Source organism: Mus caroli, unplaced genomic scaffold, assembly GCF_978045245.1.
Source record: "Mus caroli unplaced genomic scaffold, Mus_caroli_1 scaffold_22, whole genome shotgun sequence".
In the NCBI taxonomy this organism is placed as follows: Eukaryota; Metazoa; Chordata; class Mammalia; order Rodentia; family Muridae; genus Mus; species Mus caroli.
The window spans coordinates 7,509,571-7,530,665 of NW_028227277.1; the positions used below are offsets into that span (position 1 = coordinate 7,509,571).

Genomic DNA, 21,095 nt, shown 5'->3' on the forward strand with positions numbered 1-21,095 from the left:
TATCAGTGAATGTCTGCACAGGTATTAATATTGGACAGGAAGGTTGTTCAATCTTTAAAAACCCAGGCATTTTTGGAATTAGCATATTGACATGTTCTCCAGATGGCAGGAATCACAGGAATTTTGAGGAGATTTTGTAAACATGAGTGGCATACAATAGTATATGAACAACAGAGAGCATGGTCAACTCCAGGCTCAATGGTGCATGTGAGACTGCCCTTCCCTAAACTTGACTATGTGTTACATAATGTTCCATGATTAAACGTAACATCTGAATGATATGGAACTTTTATGACCTTCTCAACTTCTGTCACAGTATGGAACTTCTGATGAAATCCATTGTGTTTGTACATAATGGATGTTGACGCATGGTCAGGTATGAACTATACAGGAGAAGATTATACTTGGGATTTACTCTATGCACATGAATGCAGTCATGACCCCTGAGGGTAGAAAACATGATCTCAAAACATGTTTTCAAAAATATGTTGATGAAAAGTTTTCAGACCTCAGATGTAGAGCCTGAGGCCAGAATTTTCCCTATGTCTGTAGGGAGCCTGACATAGGAAGAATGGAAAGGAACTGTGAATATAATAAGTGGATCTCCAGACAGAAGTAGCCTTAATACAGACACATAGGTGTAACTGTGTGTGTGAGATGTCTTTCTACATCAGAAACGGATTTCACAACAGCTCCATCTTAGATCCTAGCAGACATGAAGAAGCTCTGTACTTTCACTATTTCATTTTTGTTTCTGAAGTTTTCTCTCATCCTGTGCTGTTTGACTGAACCAAGCTGCTTATGGAGGATAAAGAATAGTGAAGATAATGATGGAGATTTGCGAAGGGAGTGTCATTTTTACCTTTGGCCAACTGAAAAATCTTATACTAATGGTAATTTTTTTAATTTATTTTCAAATTTTAGGTAAGCCATTAACTTTATTTAATGTATCAATGTCAATCGTTTGAAATATTTAGCTGTATATACAAACAGTGGGTTCTGTTCTCTTCCTCACCATGTAACTTGAAGAACCCCTGAAAATGAATTTTTATATCAATAACTATTTTAATATTTTGAAATGAGTCACAGTTTAGTATATTTTTAGTGCAATTATACTCAAGTTCTCAGTGCTGGACAATGTGAAGGTCTGGATTCTCTCTGTGAGGCTTTTTTGATAATATATGTTGAAAGATATGTTTTCATCTGCCTTGAATTCACAAATCCCTCCTTTGTCTAGAACTCAATATGAAGAGACTGCATCACTGCCTATATTCAATTGTCTGCCAACGCCTCAATATGATCATGCATCTAAATGCTTTCATAAAAGTGTTACCTAATTCGGGTTTCCAACAGATGAACATGCATTGTTTCATTGAAATATTTGTGTATGGGTTGGTCTACTATACCTGGTTAAATATATAACATTACTTATATATTTGTGAATATACTTAAACTTTGCTTTATAAAATAGTCTTTAAATGAGCCTCTTCCTGCAATCCTGAATTTGATACTGAATGTGGAAAAAGAATGCTAGTCTTATATTCTGTTATCAGAATAATCTTTTTATCCAATTACACAAATGCAGAAGTTCAGATTAGGTTTATTATCACTATCAGATACAAGGTTAATATTTCTATTAATACTCAGTAATTTTATTATTATTTAGTAGTTAATATATATTCACAATTCCTTTCCACTCATCCTATGTCATGTGCCCTGGATACCTAGGTAAAATTCTGAACTTAATCTCTACATCTGAGGTCTGAAAAGATAAATCTAGGAGAATCATAGTAATTCTTGTGGAAAAGAACCTGTTCTCAATGTGGGTTTTAGGTCTGAGGTCCAAAGAGTGAGATGTTATCATTTGTGGCTGCAGATTATGAAGGAATGAGTGTTGAATTTTTTTTAAAAAATAGAAATAGTAAGAACACACTAAAAGGTAACATTAAGTAGATGTGTACAACACCCTAAAGGATAATATTCTGGTCATATGGTATAACGTGTCATTTTGTATATATATCTTGAAATGGATAAATAAAATTAAATAAAATATAACCTAAAATAATTAGTCTGGCCGGGCGTTGGTGGCTCACTCCTTTAATCCCTGCACTTGGGAGGCAGATTTAACATATCTCATATTACAAATCTTACAGTATTTGAAATTTCATATTTCAAACATCTCCCTTATTATCACTATGCCTTGTTTTAGAATTGCAGCAAGTAAATATGAGCTTCTTCTGGTAATGTTTTTTGCTACCGATGAGATCAACAAGAATCCTTATCTTTTACCCAACATGACTTTGATGTTCTCCATCATTGGTGGAAAATGTCATGATTTATTGAAAAATCTGGATCAAGAATATACACAAAGAGATGGAAAAATGAATTTTGTTAATTATTTCTGTTACTTAGATGAATCATGTATGATAGGTCTTACAGGATCATCATGGAAAACATCCTTAAAACTGGCAATGCATTCTTCAATGCCACTGGTAAGAAATTGTGACACTGAATGGGTTAAGAACATTAAATTACATTTACAGGTGCCTACAAGAAAACTTGGAAAGAATGCATTTGTGGGTGTGCTGCTACACAAATACACACACATACATACACATTATATATATATATGTGTATATATGTGTGTGTATATATATATATATATATGTATATATATATATATATATATATATATGTTTGTGTGTGTATGTTTATAATGTTTGTGTATGTGTGTGTGTTTGTGTTGCAGCACACTCATAAATGCATTCTGTCCAAGTTTTCTTTGTGGGTGTGCTGCTACACAAATACACACACATACATACACATTATATATATATGTGTGTATATATGTGTGTGTATATATATATATATATATGTATGTATATATATATATATATATATATATATATATATATATATATATATATATGTTTGTGTGTGTATGTTTATAATGTTTGTGTATGTGTGTGTGTTTGTGTTGCAGCACACTCATAAATGCATTCTGTCCAAGTTTTCTTGTAGGCAGCTGTAAATGTAATTTAATGTTCTTAACCCATTCAGTGTCACAAATTCTTACCAGTGGCATCGAAGAATGCATTGCCAGTTTTAAGGATGTTTTCCATGATGGTCCTGTCAGACCTATCATACATGAATCATCTAGATAACAGAAATAATTAACAAAATTCATATGTCCATCTATTTGTTTATATTCTTGATCCAGATCTCTCAATAAATGCTGACAGTTTCCACCAATGATAGAGAACATCAAACTCATGTTGGGTAAAAGGTAAGGATTCTTGTTGATCTCATCAGTAGCAAAAAACATTACCAGAAGAAGCTCATATTCACTTGCTGCAATTCTACAAGAGGGCATAATGATGATTAAGGGAGATGTTTGAAATATAAAATTTCAACTGCAGTAAAGTTGAAATATGAGATAGGCTAAATTTCTGTCTAAATGTCTTGCAATATGCCTGATATATTAGGGATCTTTAGAGCTGAATACAATTTAAGAATTTATACACATTGGGTACTATGATATGATACATTTTGTATTCATGAATATAAATAAACATTTTTTTATCTATGAATGCCATCCTTGAACTAAATTATAGTCCTATTGTGTAAGACTGTTATAAAATAACCTTAGAGATGTATTTTTACAGATATATAAAAGAGCATGACTTCTACTACATATTTAATAACTAACAGATTCTCCTTGTAATTTTTATTTAACTGCAATTTATACATCAATCATCTTAATATTATTGACTACTTTGAGAATCAACTAATATATCTGTTTTTTTCTACTTTTTTATTTTTATCCTTTTATACCCTAAAATTTCATTAATGCATATTTAACAATATCCATAACTGAGGATACTATGTCTAATGTTCACTACTAAGTTATTACAAAACATACAAAATACTCTTTGGGAAATAAGCATAATAAAGGAGCATAAAATTTTATATAGTGAATCATTAAGAAATATATTCAAAAGCCCTTATTAGATACCACCTAACAGTATGAGAGTATTCAAAACACATTATATAGTTGTGTATCTTGACTAACAATTAGCTTACTTTAAGAAGATTATCAGTGTTCAATTAAAGAAAATATTTTATCAGTAAGAATATTTTACATATTTCCAAATAACAAAAACTCTATGAACTTAAGGATTAAGAAAATGCTAATTTTACTCACAGGACGAAAATTATGAATAATATGTTAGAACATGTTTTATATTTGTTTTGTCTGTTTGTAGATCATGCTTTTAATATTTTCACCTGTTAATATCATCAATCAGGCTACTCATTTTAATATCCATTTTATTTAATTTTATTTGTCCATTTCAAGATAAACACAATGATACAATATACCATATGACCAGAATATTATCCTTTAGGGTCTTGTACACATCAAGTTCATGTTACCTTTTAGTGTGTTCTTACTTTTTCTATCTTGTAAAAATTTTATCACATTTCTTTTAATACCACAATCTTCCTAATACATTGAGATCCTTTAAGTGATGTCTGAGCAAAGAGATCTGCTCTGCCCCAGCACAGTTGGCAGTTCATCTGTTATTCTCTATTGCCTCTTATCAGGTGTAAAGACACCAAACATGATCTTTTGCTAAAATTTGTATTTTTAAATTAAGAGTTCAGCGCTAAGTTTTTCTTTCTAATCCCAAAAGTATATTGACACAGTTCATATATTTGTAATTTTAAAACTTATTATGGCTTAAACAATTGTCATCAATGAGAATTTCCACAATTTTTGCCAATAGGTGTGGTAAAAATTAAGGATACATCAGAAATATAATTCCTACTCACCTAACACTGAAGGATAATAATGTGAAACAACCATCACTATCAAAGTGTACAGTGCACTGTGGCTACCAATTGAAAAATGTATTCCTTTATTCCCAAAGACATGAAAATTGAATAGGGGATGGGATGAGAGCCAAAAACATAAAAGCACAAGAAACCTTAGTTTATGAAAGAAAGAAGTCGCAGGCACAATGATTAGCTAAAAGGTAAATGATTTCAAAACTTGTTCCCTCATGATCTGCAGCCACAAATGATAATACCTCACACTTTGAATCTAACACCTAATATGTATGGCCCTCAAATTTCTGATCTTTCCAGGACTTTTATCATGAATGAATGTTGGATTATGTCAAATGCTTTCTCAGCATCTAATGAGATGATCATGTGGTCTTTGTCTTTGAGTTTGTTTATATACTGGATTACGTTGATGGATTTCCATATTTTGAACCATCCCTGCATCCCTGGGATGAAACCTACTTGGTCAGGAAGGATGATTGTTTTGATGTGTTCTTGGATTCAGTTAAGGAGAATTTTGTTGAGTATTTTTGCATCGATATTCATAAGGGAAAATGGTCTGAAGTTCTCTATCTTTGTTGGATCTTTGTGTGGTTTACGTATCAAAGTAATTGTGGCTTCACAGAATGAATTAGATAGAGTACTTTCTGCTTGTAATTTGTGGAATAGTTTGTGGAGAACTGGAATTAGATCTTCGTGAAGGTCTGATAGAACTCTGCATTAAATTCATCTGGTCCTGTGCCTTTTTTGGTTGGGAGACTATTAATGACTGCTTCTATTACTTTAGGGGATATGGGACTGTTTAGATCATTAAACTGATCTTGATCTAACTTTGGTACTTGGGATCTGTCTTCAAATTTGTCCATTTCATCCAGGTTTCCCAGTTTTGTTGAGTATAGCCTTTTGTAGAAGGATCTGATTGTGTTTTGGATTTCTTCAGTATCTGTTTTTGTCTCCCTTTTCATTTCTGACTTTGTTAATTAGGATGCTCTCCCTGTGCCCTCTAGAGAGTTTCTCAAAGCGTTTATCTATCTTGTTGATTTTCTCAAAGAACCACCTCCTCCTTTGGTTGATTCTTTAAATAGTTCTTGTTTCCACTTGTTTAATTTTGCCCCTGAGTTTGATTATTTCCTGCTGTCCACTCCTCTTGGGTGAATTTGCTTCCTTTTATTCTAACGCTTTTAGGTGTGTTAACAAGCTGCTAGTGTGTGCTCTCTCTAGTTTCTTTTTGGAGGCACTCAGAGCTATGAGTTTCCCTCTTAGAAATGCTTTCATTGATTTGCATAAGTTTGGGTATGTTGTGGCTTCATTTTCATTAAACTCTAGAAAGTCTTTAATTTCTTTCTTTATTCCTTCTTTGACCAAGGTATCATTTAAAAAAATCTTAAAAAGAAAAAAAAATCTTAAAAAAAAGAGTCCTGCTGGTATACTTCACAGGGTCACCACACCATCCTCCACCCTTGATATCTACCTTGGGTGTCCCCCTCCTTAGGAAGAGAGGGACAGACTCTGACTTGGGGTTAGGACTTGGGGCTGAGGTCTGGGGTGGGGTCTGTCTGGGGTCTGCCAGAAGGACAGACACAGCCCTGGAGGTGCCCAGGGATGGCTGGGACAAGTGGTCAATGTGAGGGAGGGAGGGAGATGGGACCAGGACAGAGACAGAGACAGTCAGGGGAGGCAGGGCAGAAGCATGGGCCAGGCAGATGTCTCTCAGTCTGGGCCCTGGAAGAAAGGATGGCGAGACAGAGAGACAGAGAGACCCAGGCTAAGGTCAGGCAGGCCGCGTCAGAAGGAAAGAAGGGAGCTTGGAGACAGACAGCCCCGGGGACAGCTAGACACAAGGAAGCAGGGATGATGCCTCTCGGTCTGACATGGACTCAGGCGTGGTCCCTGATGAGAAGGGAGAAGGGAACCAGGGGGACAGACAGACACAGAGACATGAGCTGCATGGGCAATGGTAAAGGCCAGGCAGCCTGGTTCTGGAAGAAAGGAGAAGGGAGAAAAGGGAGAACTGGGACAGACAGACTGGGGCCTCTCGGTCAGACATGGACTCTGGCTTGGTCCCCAGTGACAAGGGGAAAGGAAGGAGAAGGGAGAACCAGAACCAGGGGACTGTGGGACTCCTGGAAGCCGGGTTGGGTCTCTCGCTGGCAGACCAATGCCAGGCAGCCCCAGATGGAAAGGAGGAGCAGAGAGAGACATAGAGACGATGAACAGAGAGAGAGAGAGACAGAGAGACAGAGAGAGCCTCTGTTCCTGCACTTCTACAGGTACAATGGGAGCAGGGGGCACGGATCTGAGCTGCAGCCCGCCCAGTAAATCAGGCGGCCTGGCCACACCGTTTTCCCAAAACTCTGACCTGTGCTCAGGGCCCAGATTCGTCCCCTTGAGCCAAAGAACCAGGGGAGTAGTGGCATTTTTCACTACTGGGTGGCAAGAAAGATTGGCTCTAGGCCCTATACACACTACATCTCCCATGAGTACCTGGACCCGACTTCCTTTCCAACATGGAGGCACTTCCTGTTGGTTTGCAGTCACACTATATAGCCACCAGGTGGCAATAGAGAGCGGATCTAGGACAAACACACACACTAACTACATCTCCCATGAACACCTGGGACGCACTTCCTGTTCAAAATAGAGGCACTTCCTGTCGACTTGCACCAAGACCAAAGTAAATATGTGAGAAAATGGTTTATTTATTTATCTAACTTTGTCATAGTACATTGAATGAAGTCAAGGAATGAATTTGGATGCAAGAACTCCATGAAAGCAAGTGGAATAATATTGAATACCGGCTTCAAGTCCATGTTGTATGCAGTGCCCTTTCTTGTAACTCAAGGACAGTGTGGCTAGATGTGGCACTGTTCACAGACAGTAAGGTAACTTCATATTAATCATTAATTAAGTACATGGCTTAAACACACAACCACAGGTCAGAATGATGACCCATTTCTCAATTGAGATTCCCAGTTCTCAGCATATTCATGTTTACAGTCCTGTTTGTAAGTACACATCAATATATTACTAACATTTTTTTATATGATGAAATACTACTTTTGTTGAGATGAAGAGTAAGATAAGTTGAATATCATCTAACATTTTCATACCATGAAAGTTTCAATAAAGCAATTTACCTTTGCGATTCAGTATAAAATTTGAATCTGGTCTTTTTAAAATAACATAACACTTTGGGACAAAGATACACATTAGCAACCCTGCACTAGAAGCCAAGATGGAGAAAACCTCCACAACCACCATGACCCTCCCCCTGGTGCTGTGGTAGACAGGGAGGAAGGTGATCCAGACACTGCAGAACACCAGCATGCTGAAAGTTAGGAACTTGGCTTCATTGAATGTGTCAGGAAGGTTCCTAGCCAAGAAAGCCAAAGTGAAGCTCACCAGAGCCAAGGAGCCCAAGTATCCCAGGTCAACGTGGAAGGCAATGACAGAGCCTTTATTGCAAAGAATGACAATCTTCCCATGTTCAGATTGTATATCTCTGTCAATAAAGGGAGGAGATGTTACCAACCAGATTCCACAGAGAACAAGTTGGATTAGGGTACAAATGGGAATGACCAACTTAGGAGCCCCTGATACCAACATCCCTCTCATTCTTCTTCCTGGAGTAGTGAGCTTGAAAGCCATGACCACAGTTATTGTTTTGGCCAACACTGCAGAAACAGACACAGTGAAAAATATGCCAAATGTGCTCTGCTGCAAGATACAGGTAACCTGATTGGGATGTCCAATGAAGAGCAGCGAGCAGAGAAAGCAGAAGACTAGAGAGATGAGCAGGATGTAGCTCAGAATGCGGTTATTGGCCTTCACAATGGGAGTATCATTGTACTTCACAAATGTGACGAGGACTAGTATTGTGATGGCCGAGAAGGACAGTGCCATGCAGCCTAGGGTCGTCCCCAGTGGATCTTCATAAGCCAAAAATGATATAGTTCTTGAGAGACAGTAGGTTTGCTCTATGTTGGCATACTTATCATCTGGACACTTCACACACTGTTCCATATCTGCTGGTAAATGTACATAAACCCTTATAAGATATCATAATTACATAGGTAATAATTTTATATTTGTGTTATTCATAGCAAATATTAATAAATAATTTAGTGTTGATGATCTATTCCCTTCCTTTTTGCTGTAGAACCACTAACTTAAAATTGCCCAGTATTGACCTATGCATTGTGATTGAAAAAAAAAAAAAACATCATGGAAAGTGGAACAAAAAAATATTCTTATTGAACAAAAACAAAAATATGATGAATAATTATATCCATAATCTCAGATTATTTAATTCCTGTAAACATAAATTCACTATTCACAGACATGGGTAGTGTGCAGACATTGGTACAGGTGTCAGTTGATGAAATGCATCACGTACTTTGTTTGCTCTGTGGTTTGTGCCTTTGTATCTACACATAGGAACCAGAAGATACAATTCCTCATTCAAATACTGTTTACATAAAGGAATATTTTCGTTCTTGTAGCTGTACACCTCATAGACCTATGCATGTCCCTTTCATTGTTTTCCAATCTCTATCTTGCCAAATACACATTCCATGCTATATGGCAGGAAGCTTATGGATGTTCACATTTATCCCTCTTTCCTTATCTAAGATCTAAGCCATCTCTTGGTGCATTTTGAAATCTTCACTCTTGTTCTATTTCTTTAAGAAGAAATACTTAATCTTTTGTCCATCTAACCTCTTAAAATATATTTCATTAAACAACAACCGTTACCCTGAGCATCTGGTCTTTTTCACAGTGTAAGCTGGGTGATAGAGGGAAAGATTATGGACTGATCAGGTGGTCAACTTTCTATGTGCAACAAATCAAAGAAAAATAAACATATGCATAGATTATTACATCTAAAATGTTTCTTTAAAACATTGTTATACAGGTATGTCTTCCTAAACACTTTCTATATAATATAAAAGCAGTAACCATCATATTGTGAGAGAAAGGCCTTGTTTCAAGAAAATATTGGCCTAGTCGGCCATCACTGGAAAGAGAGGCCCATTGGACTTGCAAACTTTATATGCCCCAATATAGGGGAATGCCAGGGCCAAAAGAATGGGAATGGCTGGGTAGGGAAGTGGGGGGTGGTATGGGGGACCTTTGGGATAGCATTGGAAATGTAATTGAGGAAAATATGTAATAAAAAATATTAAAAATTAAAAAAAAAGAAAATATTGGAAGTTTTTTGCTGGGTCCAAAACAAGTCGGCACTATTTAACTGATTATGTTTTCAGTCATGGAGATGTTAGGTCTTTAGTTTGCATCTAGGCCATTTCATATTTCTAGTTTGGATAGAGAAGGTATTCAAATTCAGCAAATTTTCTTCTGCATGCAAGCATGTACCTGTTTCATTGGAAACCTCATTTTCTGGGCACTGAACACAATCAAAGCAGCAGTCTGATGTTTCTTTCTGATAAATTTTCCTGAATCCAGCAGTACATATCACACTACACACGGAGGAGGGAACCTGAGGCAGTGCATAAATATTAGATAATATTCACGTGAGTCTGTGTATTTCATGTATTTATCATATGAATAATGACCCCATAGATTGATATATGGAGCACTAACAGAAATGGCTATACATATTCCTCTGATAACCTGTATCACTTTATAATATCAGGCACATTTTATTCATATTACCCTGCAACACACTGAGTGTCACACAAAAATTACTACATCATGCAATATTATTTATGTATCATTCAGGTTATAGCAATTCAAAAAAATTCCTTCCTAAACTGATCAAGCCAAAAAGAATGTTTAGGTGGCACAAGTTTTTCTCTCATGATTTATAAATTACAAAAAAGAATACTGTTATATATGGAGGGAGAATGTAGGGTAAATCAAGGGAGAGTAGTTTGATGACTATGAACAAAATATTTTATATAAGACTCCCATAAAATTAATGAAGTACTCCTAAGTGTAAAAGAAAACCTTGAACACACTATCCCTTTCTCTATTTCCCCTGCATCTATGAGGGAGCTCCACACCAACCCATCCTGCCTCATCACTCTAGTTTTCTCCTGTGCTGGGGCATCAACCCTTCAGAGGAGCAAGGGATTCCCCTCCCACTGATGCCAGATAAGGCAATCCTCCACGGAGGAGGGGAAATCACGAAAGAAGATAACATTTTAAATGTAAATAAATAAAAAACAATACATAATATATAAATTAAAAAGAGAAAACCTTCAATATGGAGAAACGTTTATGTTAATGAATCCATGATATACTTAATTAGGTTATAAATATGTTTCTACAGAATTAAAAAAATCCCATGTTAATATATAGTTAAAATTTTTTCATTAATCATATGTACATATACATTATACTATGAATCCATTCTATATACTCCTGTATTGTAGGTAATAGGCAATTTTGGTACTATTGAACATGGAATTCAGAGGCCATTAATCCATTGATTACCAGATATACTTGAAGTTGAGCATTATCAAAGTTTGATTATTGTAACTTTGGATGATCTTTTGCAAAAGTAGCAATTGGTCTTAAACACGAAGTCTCATATTTTAAAATCCACATATCCTGAAAAAAATTACGGTATACCCACTGATGTTCCTCCCATGGCCCATTCCAAATCATCAGATATATGAAGTTGTTGACTCTTTTGAAAACAAGGTAAATAGCTTCCTATTTTCACTTTTAATCCAAGGCCTTGTGGAAAATTCCAAACGATGAAAATGTCATACTCTGTACACTGATTTTCCCTATGCTTCATGTTCACCAGTTCTCCAACAGGGTTCATAAATACCCTGGTTTTCATCAAGAAGGACACCTAGAAGAGATTCATGCTTCCAATATCAATAAAGCATATCAATAAAGGTAACGCAAAATTGAGAATTCCCTAATTTCTTAATGACTCCAGAAAAAAAAAAAAACAGCTGTATTGAAATAAACGTGTGTAGAAAAAAACAGTATACCTCATTGATAACTGAAAATTTATATACTTCATATTAATGATAGATGATAAAGTGTGCTAGAAAAAATGATTACTAGAAAATAAGTAACAGTGCATGAGTGTGAGTGTGTGTGTGTTTGTCTGTCTATGTGAGGGTCTATGTAAAGATTCTTGTCAAAAATACTTTTTTTTTTAAAAAATGAAACAGTATATGAGAGACTGAAGGGGAAGTCTGAATATCTGGTAATTGTGAAAATAAAGAAATTATTTTCATGTACATACAGTATATTCATAAAATAAATGTAAACTTAGTAAAATGTAGAGTCTTAGTCATTTATGTTATTGTAAATTGTTAATGTAAATGGCTAAATAATAAGCACAGCACATGGATCAATTTCTGAGAAACTATTCTTTAGCCAAACATTCCAGTCTAGCCATCACTTAGGCTTTTATGATAAAACTCTTGGCTCCTATTCTAAATTTTGAACTCATTTAGTGAAATGTGAGACACCTTGTCACAAAAGTCACTGATATTCATAAAAATATATTGCCTCCTATTAAATATTATATTTGTGCATGATATTCATCCATGTAAAAGGTTTATTAGAGAGTTTAAAGAATAATCACAAACAAATGTACAGTTGTTCCTCTAGGTCCATTTAAAAGATCACATTGATATATCTAAGCATAATGAAATGTAAGAAACTTTACCTGCTGACAAGCAGTGAAATATGTTTTGGGTTTTGCCTTTTTCTGAGACTCTACTTGTTGAAGAATGTGTTCATGGTAGGTGTGGGCCGCAGCATAAACAGCATTGTACAGATTGTAACCTTCATCACTCATGGCCATATCATAGCTGTGCAGTGCTGTCCATTCCAATGTGTTGTTGAATGTCATATGATCCATTTTAATGCTGTTCTTAGATATTGAACAATTAAAATAATTCCATTCCAGTATAGTATGAGAAATATTTTTTAGGTACTTGGCAGTTTTCTTTGTTTGCATAAAATTCCTAAATTTAGGAATCTCAGCTCTGTGGTGTGCAAAAGTAATAGAACCATGGAAGAGATTAAGGGTGAATTCTTTTTTATGTGTGATGACATCCCATTGTGAGGTTGTGATCCAGATTCTCTGAGCACCTAAATCTTCCCATCTTCTAAAGCTGACTTCTAGAGTAGAGTTCATTTCACCATAAATGATAACAACATTTGCTGAAGATGTCATAATTTGTTTATCATATATTGTAGCCCTTGTCATGTATATCTGCATGTTTTCTGGGATCATATTAACAAAAGCTAAACAGATCCCATGCCTTTGGCTCTCTTCTCTTAAATCTGAGAGAAACTGAATACCCTGATCATCATCTGAGATGACCAGTCCTATCCAAGTCCATCTAAAATGAAACATCAAGGAGACCATGCCATGGGATAAAACTGTGTCCTTGGTGGCTACCTGATGGACGTGGGGCAGCCGGTCATGGTCGCGTAGGTTAGGATTAAATGGTCCAAAGAAAACCTAAAGGTTGTAGAAGACAGGATGAAACTTCCAATGAGGAATATGATTATTAGGATGTTTGGAATCATATACAAGTAATGCTACTCACCTTCCAGAACTCTTTTTAAGAACAGTAAGATTATACTATACATGTCATGTATCATTCCTATTAGATTCTAGACTATTCCTGACAAGTCTGAAATTCCAAGTACACAGTTTTACCTGTCTGTACAGTAAATCTATGGATTGATTATTTAATTCATAATAATAATAATAATAATAATAATAATTAATATAATAATTTATATATGTATATATGTAAATCTGTGTGTGTGTGTGTGTGTGATTGTGTACCAGCACACTCATAAATGCATTCTGTCCAAGTTTTTTGTAGGCACCTGTAAATGTAATTTAATGTTCTTAACCCATTCAGTGTCACAAATTCTTACCAGTGGCATCGAAGAGCGCATTGCCAGTTTTAAGGATGTTTTCCATGATGCTCCTGTAAGAGCTATGATACATCACTTATCTAAATAACAGAAATAATTAACAAAATTCATATGTCCATATGTTTGTGTATATTCTTGATCCAGATCTCTCAATAAATTATGACATTTTCCACCAATGATGGAGAACATCAAAGTCATGTTGGGTAAAAGATCAGGATTCTTGTTGATCTCATCAGTAGCAAAAAACATTACCAGAAGAAGCTCATATTCACTTGCTGCAATTCTAAAACCAGGCATAGTGATGATTAAGGGAGATGTGTGAAATATAAAATTTCAACTGCAGTAAAGTTTGTAATATGAGATATACTAAATTTCTGTATAAATGTCTTGAAATAAGCCGGATATATTAGGGATCTTTAGAGCCGAATACAATTTAAGAATTTATACACATTGGGCACTGTGATATGATACATTTTGTATTCATGAAAATAAATAAACATTGTTTTATCTCTGAATGCCATCCTTGAACTAAATTACAGTCCTATTGTGTGAGACTGCTATAAAATAACCTTGGAGATGTAATTCCACAGATATATAAAAGAGCATGACTTCCACTACATATGAAATACCTAACAGATTGTCCTTATAATTTTTATTTAACTGCAATTTATACATCAATCATCTTAATATTATTGAAAACTTTGGGTATCAACTAATATATCTGTTTTTTCAACTTTTTTATTCTTATCCTTTTATCATTTATGAATATTTAATAATATCCATAACTGAGGATACTAAAATATCATTTATGAATATTTAATAATATCCATAACTGAGGATACTATGTCTAATGTTCACTACTAAGTTATTACAAAACATACAAAATACTCTTTGGGAATTAAGCATAATAAAGGAGCATAAAATTTTATATAGTGAATCATTAAGAAATATATTCAAAAGCCCTTATTAGATACCACCTGACAGTATGAGAGTATTCAAAACCCACTATATAGTTGTGTTTCTTGACAAACAATCAGCTTACTTTAAGAAGATTATCAGTGTTTCAAGTAGAGAAAATATTTTATCAGTAAGAATATTTTACATATTTCCAAATAACAAAAACTCTATGAACTTAAGCATTATGAAATTGCTAATTTTATTCACAGGAAGAAAATTATGAATAATATGTTAGAACATGTTTTATAATTGTTTTGTATGTTTTTAGATCATGCTTTTAATATATTCAAATGTTAATATCACCAATCAGGCTACTCATTTTAATATCCATTTTATTTAATTTTATTTATCCATTTCAAGATATACACAATGATACAATATACCATATGACCAGAAGGGTCTTGTACACATCAAGTTCATGTTGCCTTTTAGTGTGTACTTACTATTTCTATCTTGTAAAAGTTTTATCACATTTCTTTTAATACCTCAATCTTCCTAATACTTTGAGATCCTTTAAGTGATCTCTGAGCACAGAGAGCTTCTCTGCCCCAGCACAGTTGGCAGTTCATCTGTTATTCTCTATTGCCTCTTATCAGGAGTAAAGAAACCAAACATGGTCTTTTGCTAAAATTTGTATTTTTCAATTAAGAGTTCAGCGCTAAGTTTTTCTTTCTAATCCAGAAAAGTTCATATATTTGTAATTTTAAAACTTATTTTGGCTTAAACAATTGTCATCAATGAGAATTTCCACAATTTTGCCAATAGGTGTGGAAAAATGCAGAATATATCAGAAATATAATTCCTACTCACCTAACACTGAAGGATAATAATGTGAAGCAACCATCACAGAGTGTACAGTGCACTGTGGCTACCAATTGAAAAAAGTATTCCTTTATTCCCAAAGACATGAAAATTGAATAGGGGATGGGATGAGAGCCAAAAACATAAAAGCACAAGAAACCTTGGTTTATAAAAGAAAGAAGTAGCAGGCACATTGATTCGCTAAAAGGTAAATGATTTCAACACTCTTTTCCCGCATGATCTGCAGCCACAAATGATAACATCTCACACTTTGTTTCTCAGACCTAATAGCCACATGGAGAACAGATTCTTTTCCACTGGAATACAACAATTCTCCTAGACTTATCTTTTCAGACCTCAGATGTAGAGATTAAGGCCAGAATTTTCCCTATGTATCCAGGGCACATGACATAGAATGAATGGAAAGGAATTGTGAATAAATTTTACTTACTAAAAAATGTTAAGTTTATTGAGTAGTTAACAGAAATATTGACCTTGTATCTGATATTGATAATAAGCCTAATCTGTGCCTGTGCATTTGTGTAATTGGATAAAAAGATTTTTCTGGTAACAGAATATGAGATTAGCATTCTTTTTCCTTATTCAGTATCAAATTCAGAACTGCAGGATGAGACTCATTTAAAGACTATTTTTTAAAGCAAAGTATATGTATATTCACAAGTATATACGTAATGTTATATATTTAACCATGTAAAATAGACGAAAACATTCACAAATATTTCAATGAAATGATGCATATTCATCTGTCAGAAACCAGAATTAGGTAACACTTTTTTGAAGGCATTTAGAAGCATGATCATAATGAGGCATTGGCAGACAATTGAATATAGGCAGTGATGCAGTCTCTTCATATTGAGTTCTTGACAAAGGAGGGGATTGTGAATTCAAGGCAGATGAAGAGATATCTTTCAACATATATTATCAATAAACACTGAAAAGAGAGAATCCAGACTTTCACATTGTCCAGCATTGTAAACTGGAGTATAAAATTGCACTAAAACTCTACTAAACTGTGACACATTTCGAGGTACTAAAATAGTGATTGATACAATAATTCTCTTTACGGGATTCATAAAGTTAAATGGTGAGGAAGAGAACAGAACCCACAGTTTGTGTATACAGCTAAATATGTCAAATTAGTGACATTGACAAAGGAAATAAAGTTAATGACTTACCGAAAACTTAAATCTGAATTATAAAAATTATCTTCAATAGGTTCATCATGTAACCAAATGTAAAAATGACATTCCCTTTGCAAATCTCCATCATTATCTTCACTATTCTTTATCCTCCAAAAGCACCTTGGTTCAGTCAAACAGCACAAGATGAGAGAAAACTTCAGAAACAAAAATGAAATAGTGAAAGCACAGAGCGTCTTCATGTCTGCTAGGATCTAAGATGGAGCTGTTGTGAAATCCGTTTCTGATGTAGAAAGACATCACACACAGAGTTACACCTATGTGTCTGTTTTAAGGCTACTGCTGTCTGGAGATCCACTTATTATATTCACAGTTCCTTTCCATTCTTCCTATGTCAGGCTCCCTAGATACATAGGGAAATTCTGGCCTCAGGCTCTACATCTGAGGTCTGAAATGTTTTTATCAACATATTTTTGAAAACATGTTTTGAGATCATGTTTTCTACCCTCAGGGGCCATGACTGCATTCATGTGCATAGAGTAAATCCCAAGGACAATCTTCTCCTGTATAGTTCATACCTGATCATGTGTCAACAGCCATTATGTACAAACACAATGGATTTCATCAGAAGTTCTATACTGTGACAGAAGTTGAGAAGGTCATAAAAGTTACATATCATTCAGATGTTGAGTATAATCATGGAACATTATGTAACACATTGTCTAGTTTAGGGAAGGGCCGTCTCACATGCACCATTGAGCCTGGAGTTGACCATGCTCTCTGTTGTTCATATACTATTGTATGCCACGCATGTTTCAAAAAACTCCTCAAACTTCCCGTGATTCCTGCCATCTGGAGAACATGTCAATATGCTAAATCCAAAAATACCTGGATTTTAAAGATTCAACACCCATCTGGTCAAATATCAGTACCTGTGCACACATTCACTGATATGCTGAACTTTTTCCTGATAATCAGTCCCTGGCAGTCAATGACATTTAATGAAATATTTCTTTGGTTGATGTTTGTTCACACCTCATTAAGAAGTTAGAGGCTAATTTCATATATTTTATTCAAGGGAAAGAATGCCATTTAAGAGATAGAATTTTATTGCTAATGCTGGTATATACCTCACACTTTTCATTTATTTCTACTTGGCATTTGTTTTGAAATATTTCTATCTTAGATTACATTTCAATAACATAGATGTTAGCTACTAATTCGGTTAGATTGCAATGACTGACAAAGATGAAGGATTGATTTGATTTGTTATTTTTTTAACTACCTTATATTTTTGTTCAAAATATCCATACTGAATTAAGTGAGTCTTCAACTTCATTTTTGGAATGGTTGGTATGTCAATGGATTATAATAAAATCCTGCTATGGAATTTAATTTACTATCTTTGTTACTATGAATAAACATTTGTTTCATAATTTGGTTGAATTACGACTATTTCAGTGCAAATTGTTTCAGTACAAACCAATAGACTGGGAAAATGAAGTGTCCTGTTGTCATATTCTATAATTATTATATACCTGGTTCTAATACCATGTCAAATTAACTGGGAATGTGCATGGAGGCAGACTCTTCACTCCATTGTGACTGCTATTGTGCCATCCTGGGCTGTGGCAGTCTTTTGGAAGTCATTTGGAGCACTTGAGCAATGGAATGGGATCCATTCAATACTCATTAAAACAAGACTACAGGTCAAACATTCAGGTCTTTAATAATCTTAAATTTGGGTTTGCTCAGATTTAGAGGTAAGGCTCCATGTGCTTTTCTACAGAGACATCCTCCATGTTGCTTGCAACAAAAATAGTATTTCTTAAAATCTCTTTTCTTTTTGCCTAAAACTCATATTATGTACTTGATTTGGAGGCAAGAAGGCAGAGCACACATCATCGTGTCCTTCTTGATTATCAAGGCAATATTTGGTTTCTATTTTCCTTTAAGTTTTTCTGTTGGGTTGCAATCTTAAGCTATCCACTACAGTACATTTTGAGTTTATAAAACAAAGTTTTCTTCTGTTTCACAGATAATATTCATAGATTTCATCTAGTTGCTTATCCCTTTATTTCTTTTTGAAATCAGATATCTGATTCCATGATATTTTATGTGTAACAGGTGATGGCCTCTATCCTATTTTCATGTCAGAGAATTGTCTTAAAAGTGTTGCTGCTGTATATTCATTAAATTCTGATGTCATTTATTATTAAACCATTCTTATCCTGTTTTTCCCCATTAATCAGACACTGATTTGTGATTCTTCAATCACTTGAAACAAGGTTTGATATGGCACAGAAGTACCATTTATACAAAGCATTGAAGCACTTGTGAGTATCTGCGCTCATCAATCTACATGGATTGAAGGACATCCTCTTTCATTAAAATATATGTGATAGCAAAGATGTTATTCATGAACTACAGTTATCTGAAAGGCAATGGGATGCCCATTATACAACTATGCACCAACAAATATAATTTCAGTTTCATTACAAATATCATCTTAGTCTAATATAATTTAAATGATTTTTGTACAAAATTCAACTTATTCTAATGAAACTAAATCTGACATGTTATAGCTTGTTTAGACACAGGATTTTTAACCCAATGCATCATAATTCGCAAGACATATTACTTCACTCACACTCAATGTCCATGCAGGATGGCTGATGGTGATTCTTCCAAGGTATCCCCTAAAATCCCTTAATACGTAGAACTTAGCTTACAATAAGGGGTCCAATTTCCCTTCCAATCTTCATTGTCAGATATACATAACTATACTAATATTGAATACCAAAATTAGAATTTCAATATTATATAAAAATTTTACACCTAAAGGACATCTACAGTCTGAACCTATGAAAGCAGGGTGTACCACCCAGCCCTACCAACCTACCTGCCTAACAGGAGCTCTTCCATAATTAGAAACATGGGGGAACCCTTTGGCTGAATACCCACATCATTTAGGACCTCCACAGAGATAAGCACATGAGGTACTTATGATAAGTAAGTACCATTGAGGCATAGGATGAAAGTAGACATCTCAAGTGTTCTGCTACCAACTTGATGGGCTTGCGCTTCTCTTGATCCTGTCAATCTTTTTTCTAGTTAACCCCTTTGGAAATAAAGCACACCATTTTCCCACTGTTCTTACACGGAAAAAAAAAAAAAGCTCATTGTCTGAGATCTCTGGCTTTTGAAAAGGAGGTGATCAGTATTTATGTCCCAGGAGAGTCTCCAGGATAGGCAATTCAGCTTCTGTTCAGTAGAGGGAGAACTTTAACAGAAAGGCAAAGCCTGTTTCCCATGACATAAACAATTCCTTGTCTGAACATTCTATTGTATCCTGGAGAGCTCTTGGTATCCCTTGTGATGTCATCAGTGTTGTAACAACACCAACTACACTTATGGATTTCAAACGGTCCCTAGAGAGTTCAACCACATTTATGTTTGCAAGATGGTGGAGGAGTCTATTTGAGAGTGAGAATTGAGAGTTTAGAGAAATAAGAGAGAGACCTAAGGAAGCTGACTTTACATCTCACTGTAAAGCATCAAGGAAGATGTGGTCCTGGGACTGGCACAGTGAGTCACGGAACAGTGATGTGAAAATTCCTGGAGTAGGCATACTTGAGTCTGGCTTCCCAGTAGTGAATAACAGAAAATGCTGCCACTGTGAATTTAAGGAACTTTCCTGCTTATCATAATTCCTGAATGATGAGGATTCTAGTACATTAGTTTGTCCATCCAGGGATACAGGAGCAGGCAAGTCAAAAGCTAGTATAGTGTTAATTTTTATATTTTATTTTATTGGATTTTGGCTTGCCAAAAGGAGACCATAAAAACTCAGGGAGGAAATGATATTTCCCAGTTTATATCTGTTCAATATTTTACTATATTCCCAGTTTGTTCTTCTAGTTACAGTGGCTATCAGACTGTACTAACTCAGAGCAAATTATTCTTATGAGACATTACATTCTCTGAACTCCTCTGAAAACCAACCCCTGAGAGTGACATCCTATGCATCCTGAATCAGCAGTTTGTGTGTCTGACGTGTCTTTAATAGAGGAAAACAACTGTCAGAATCAGAGACAGGTACTTTTTCCAATTCAAGATCATTTAAGTCTTTCAATTGGATGAATTGTTCAGTCTTTTGATGATGGTTTGCCATACGTAACTACTTATTCCACAGTCATGAGCCCAGATTTTTTTCTTTTAATTAGGTGTGTGCATTAAGGATCAAAGTCCCATTCCAAATGTCTACTGTTTGTGAGGTCTATTAGATACCTTAAATAGTGTATGCATTTACATATGTTTATTCTTCCTGAATATACTAGACCAGATAGGGAAATCCCTTTTATGTCAATGGGATTGAATCATTCAAACATATTTACATAACATGATTTTGAGGAAGAAACCTGAACTTTATGGTAAATA

At 34.9% G+C, this 21,095-nt stretch overlaps 1 protein-coding gene across 1 annotated transcript; it reads right to left on the reverse strand.

Moving 5' to 3' along the window:
* Window positions 1–7,965: 7,965 nt before the first annotated feature.
* On the reverse strand, window positions 7,966–16,897 carry LOC147000041 (vomeronasal type-2 receptor 116-like). Its single transcript, XM_085834334.1, is given in 6 exon segments — window positions 7,966–8,870; window positions 10,222–10,352; window positions 11,448–11,671; window positions 12,506–13,309; window positions 13,738–14,020; window positions 16,692–16,897. Coding segments are annotated over 6 exon segments (2,553 nt in total).
* Between the last annotated feature and the right edge of the window lie 4,198 nt (window positions 16,898–21,095).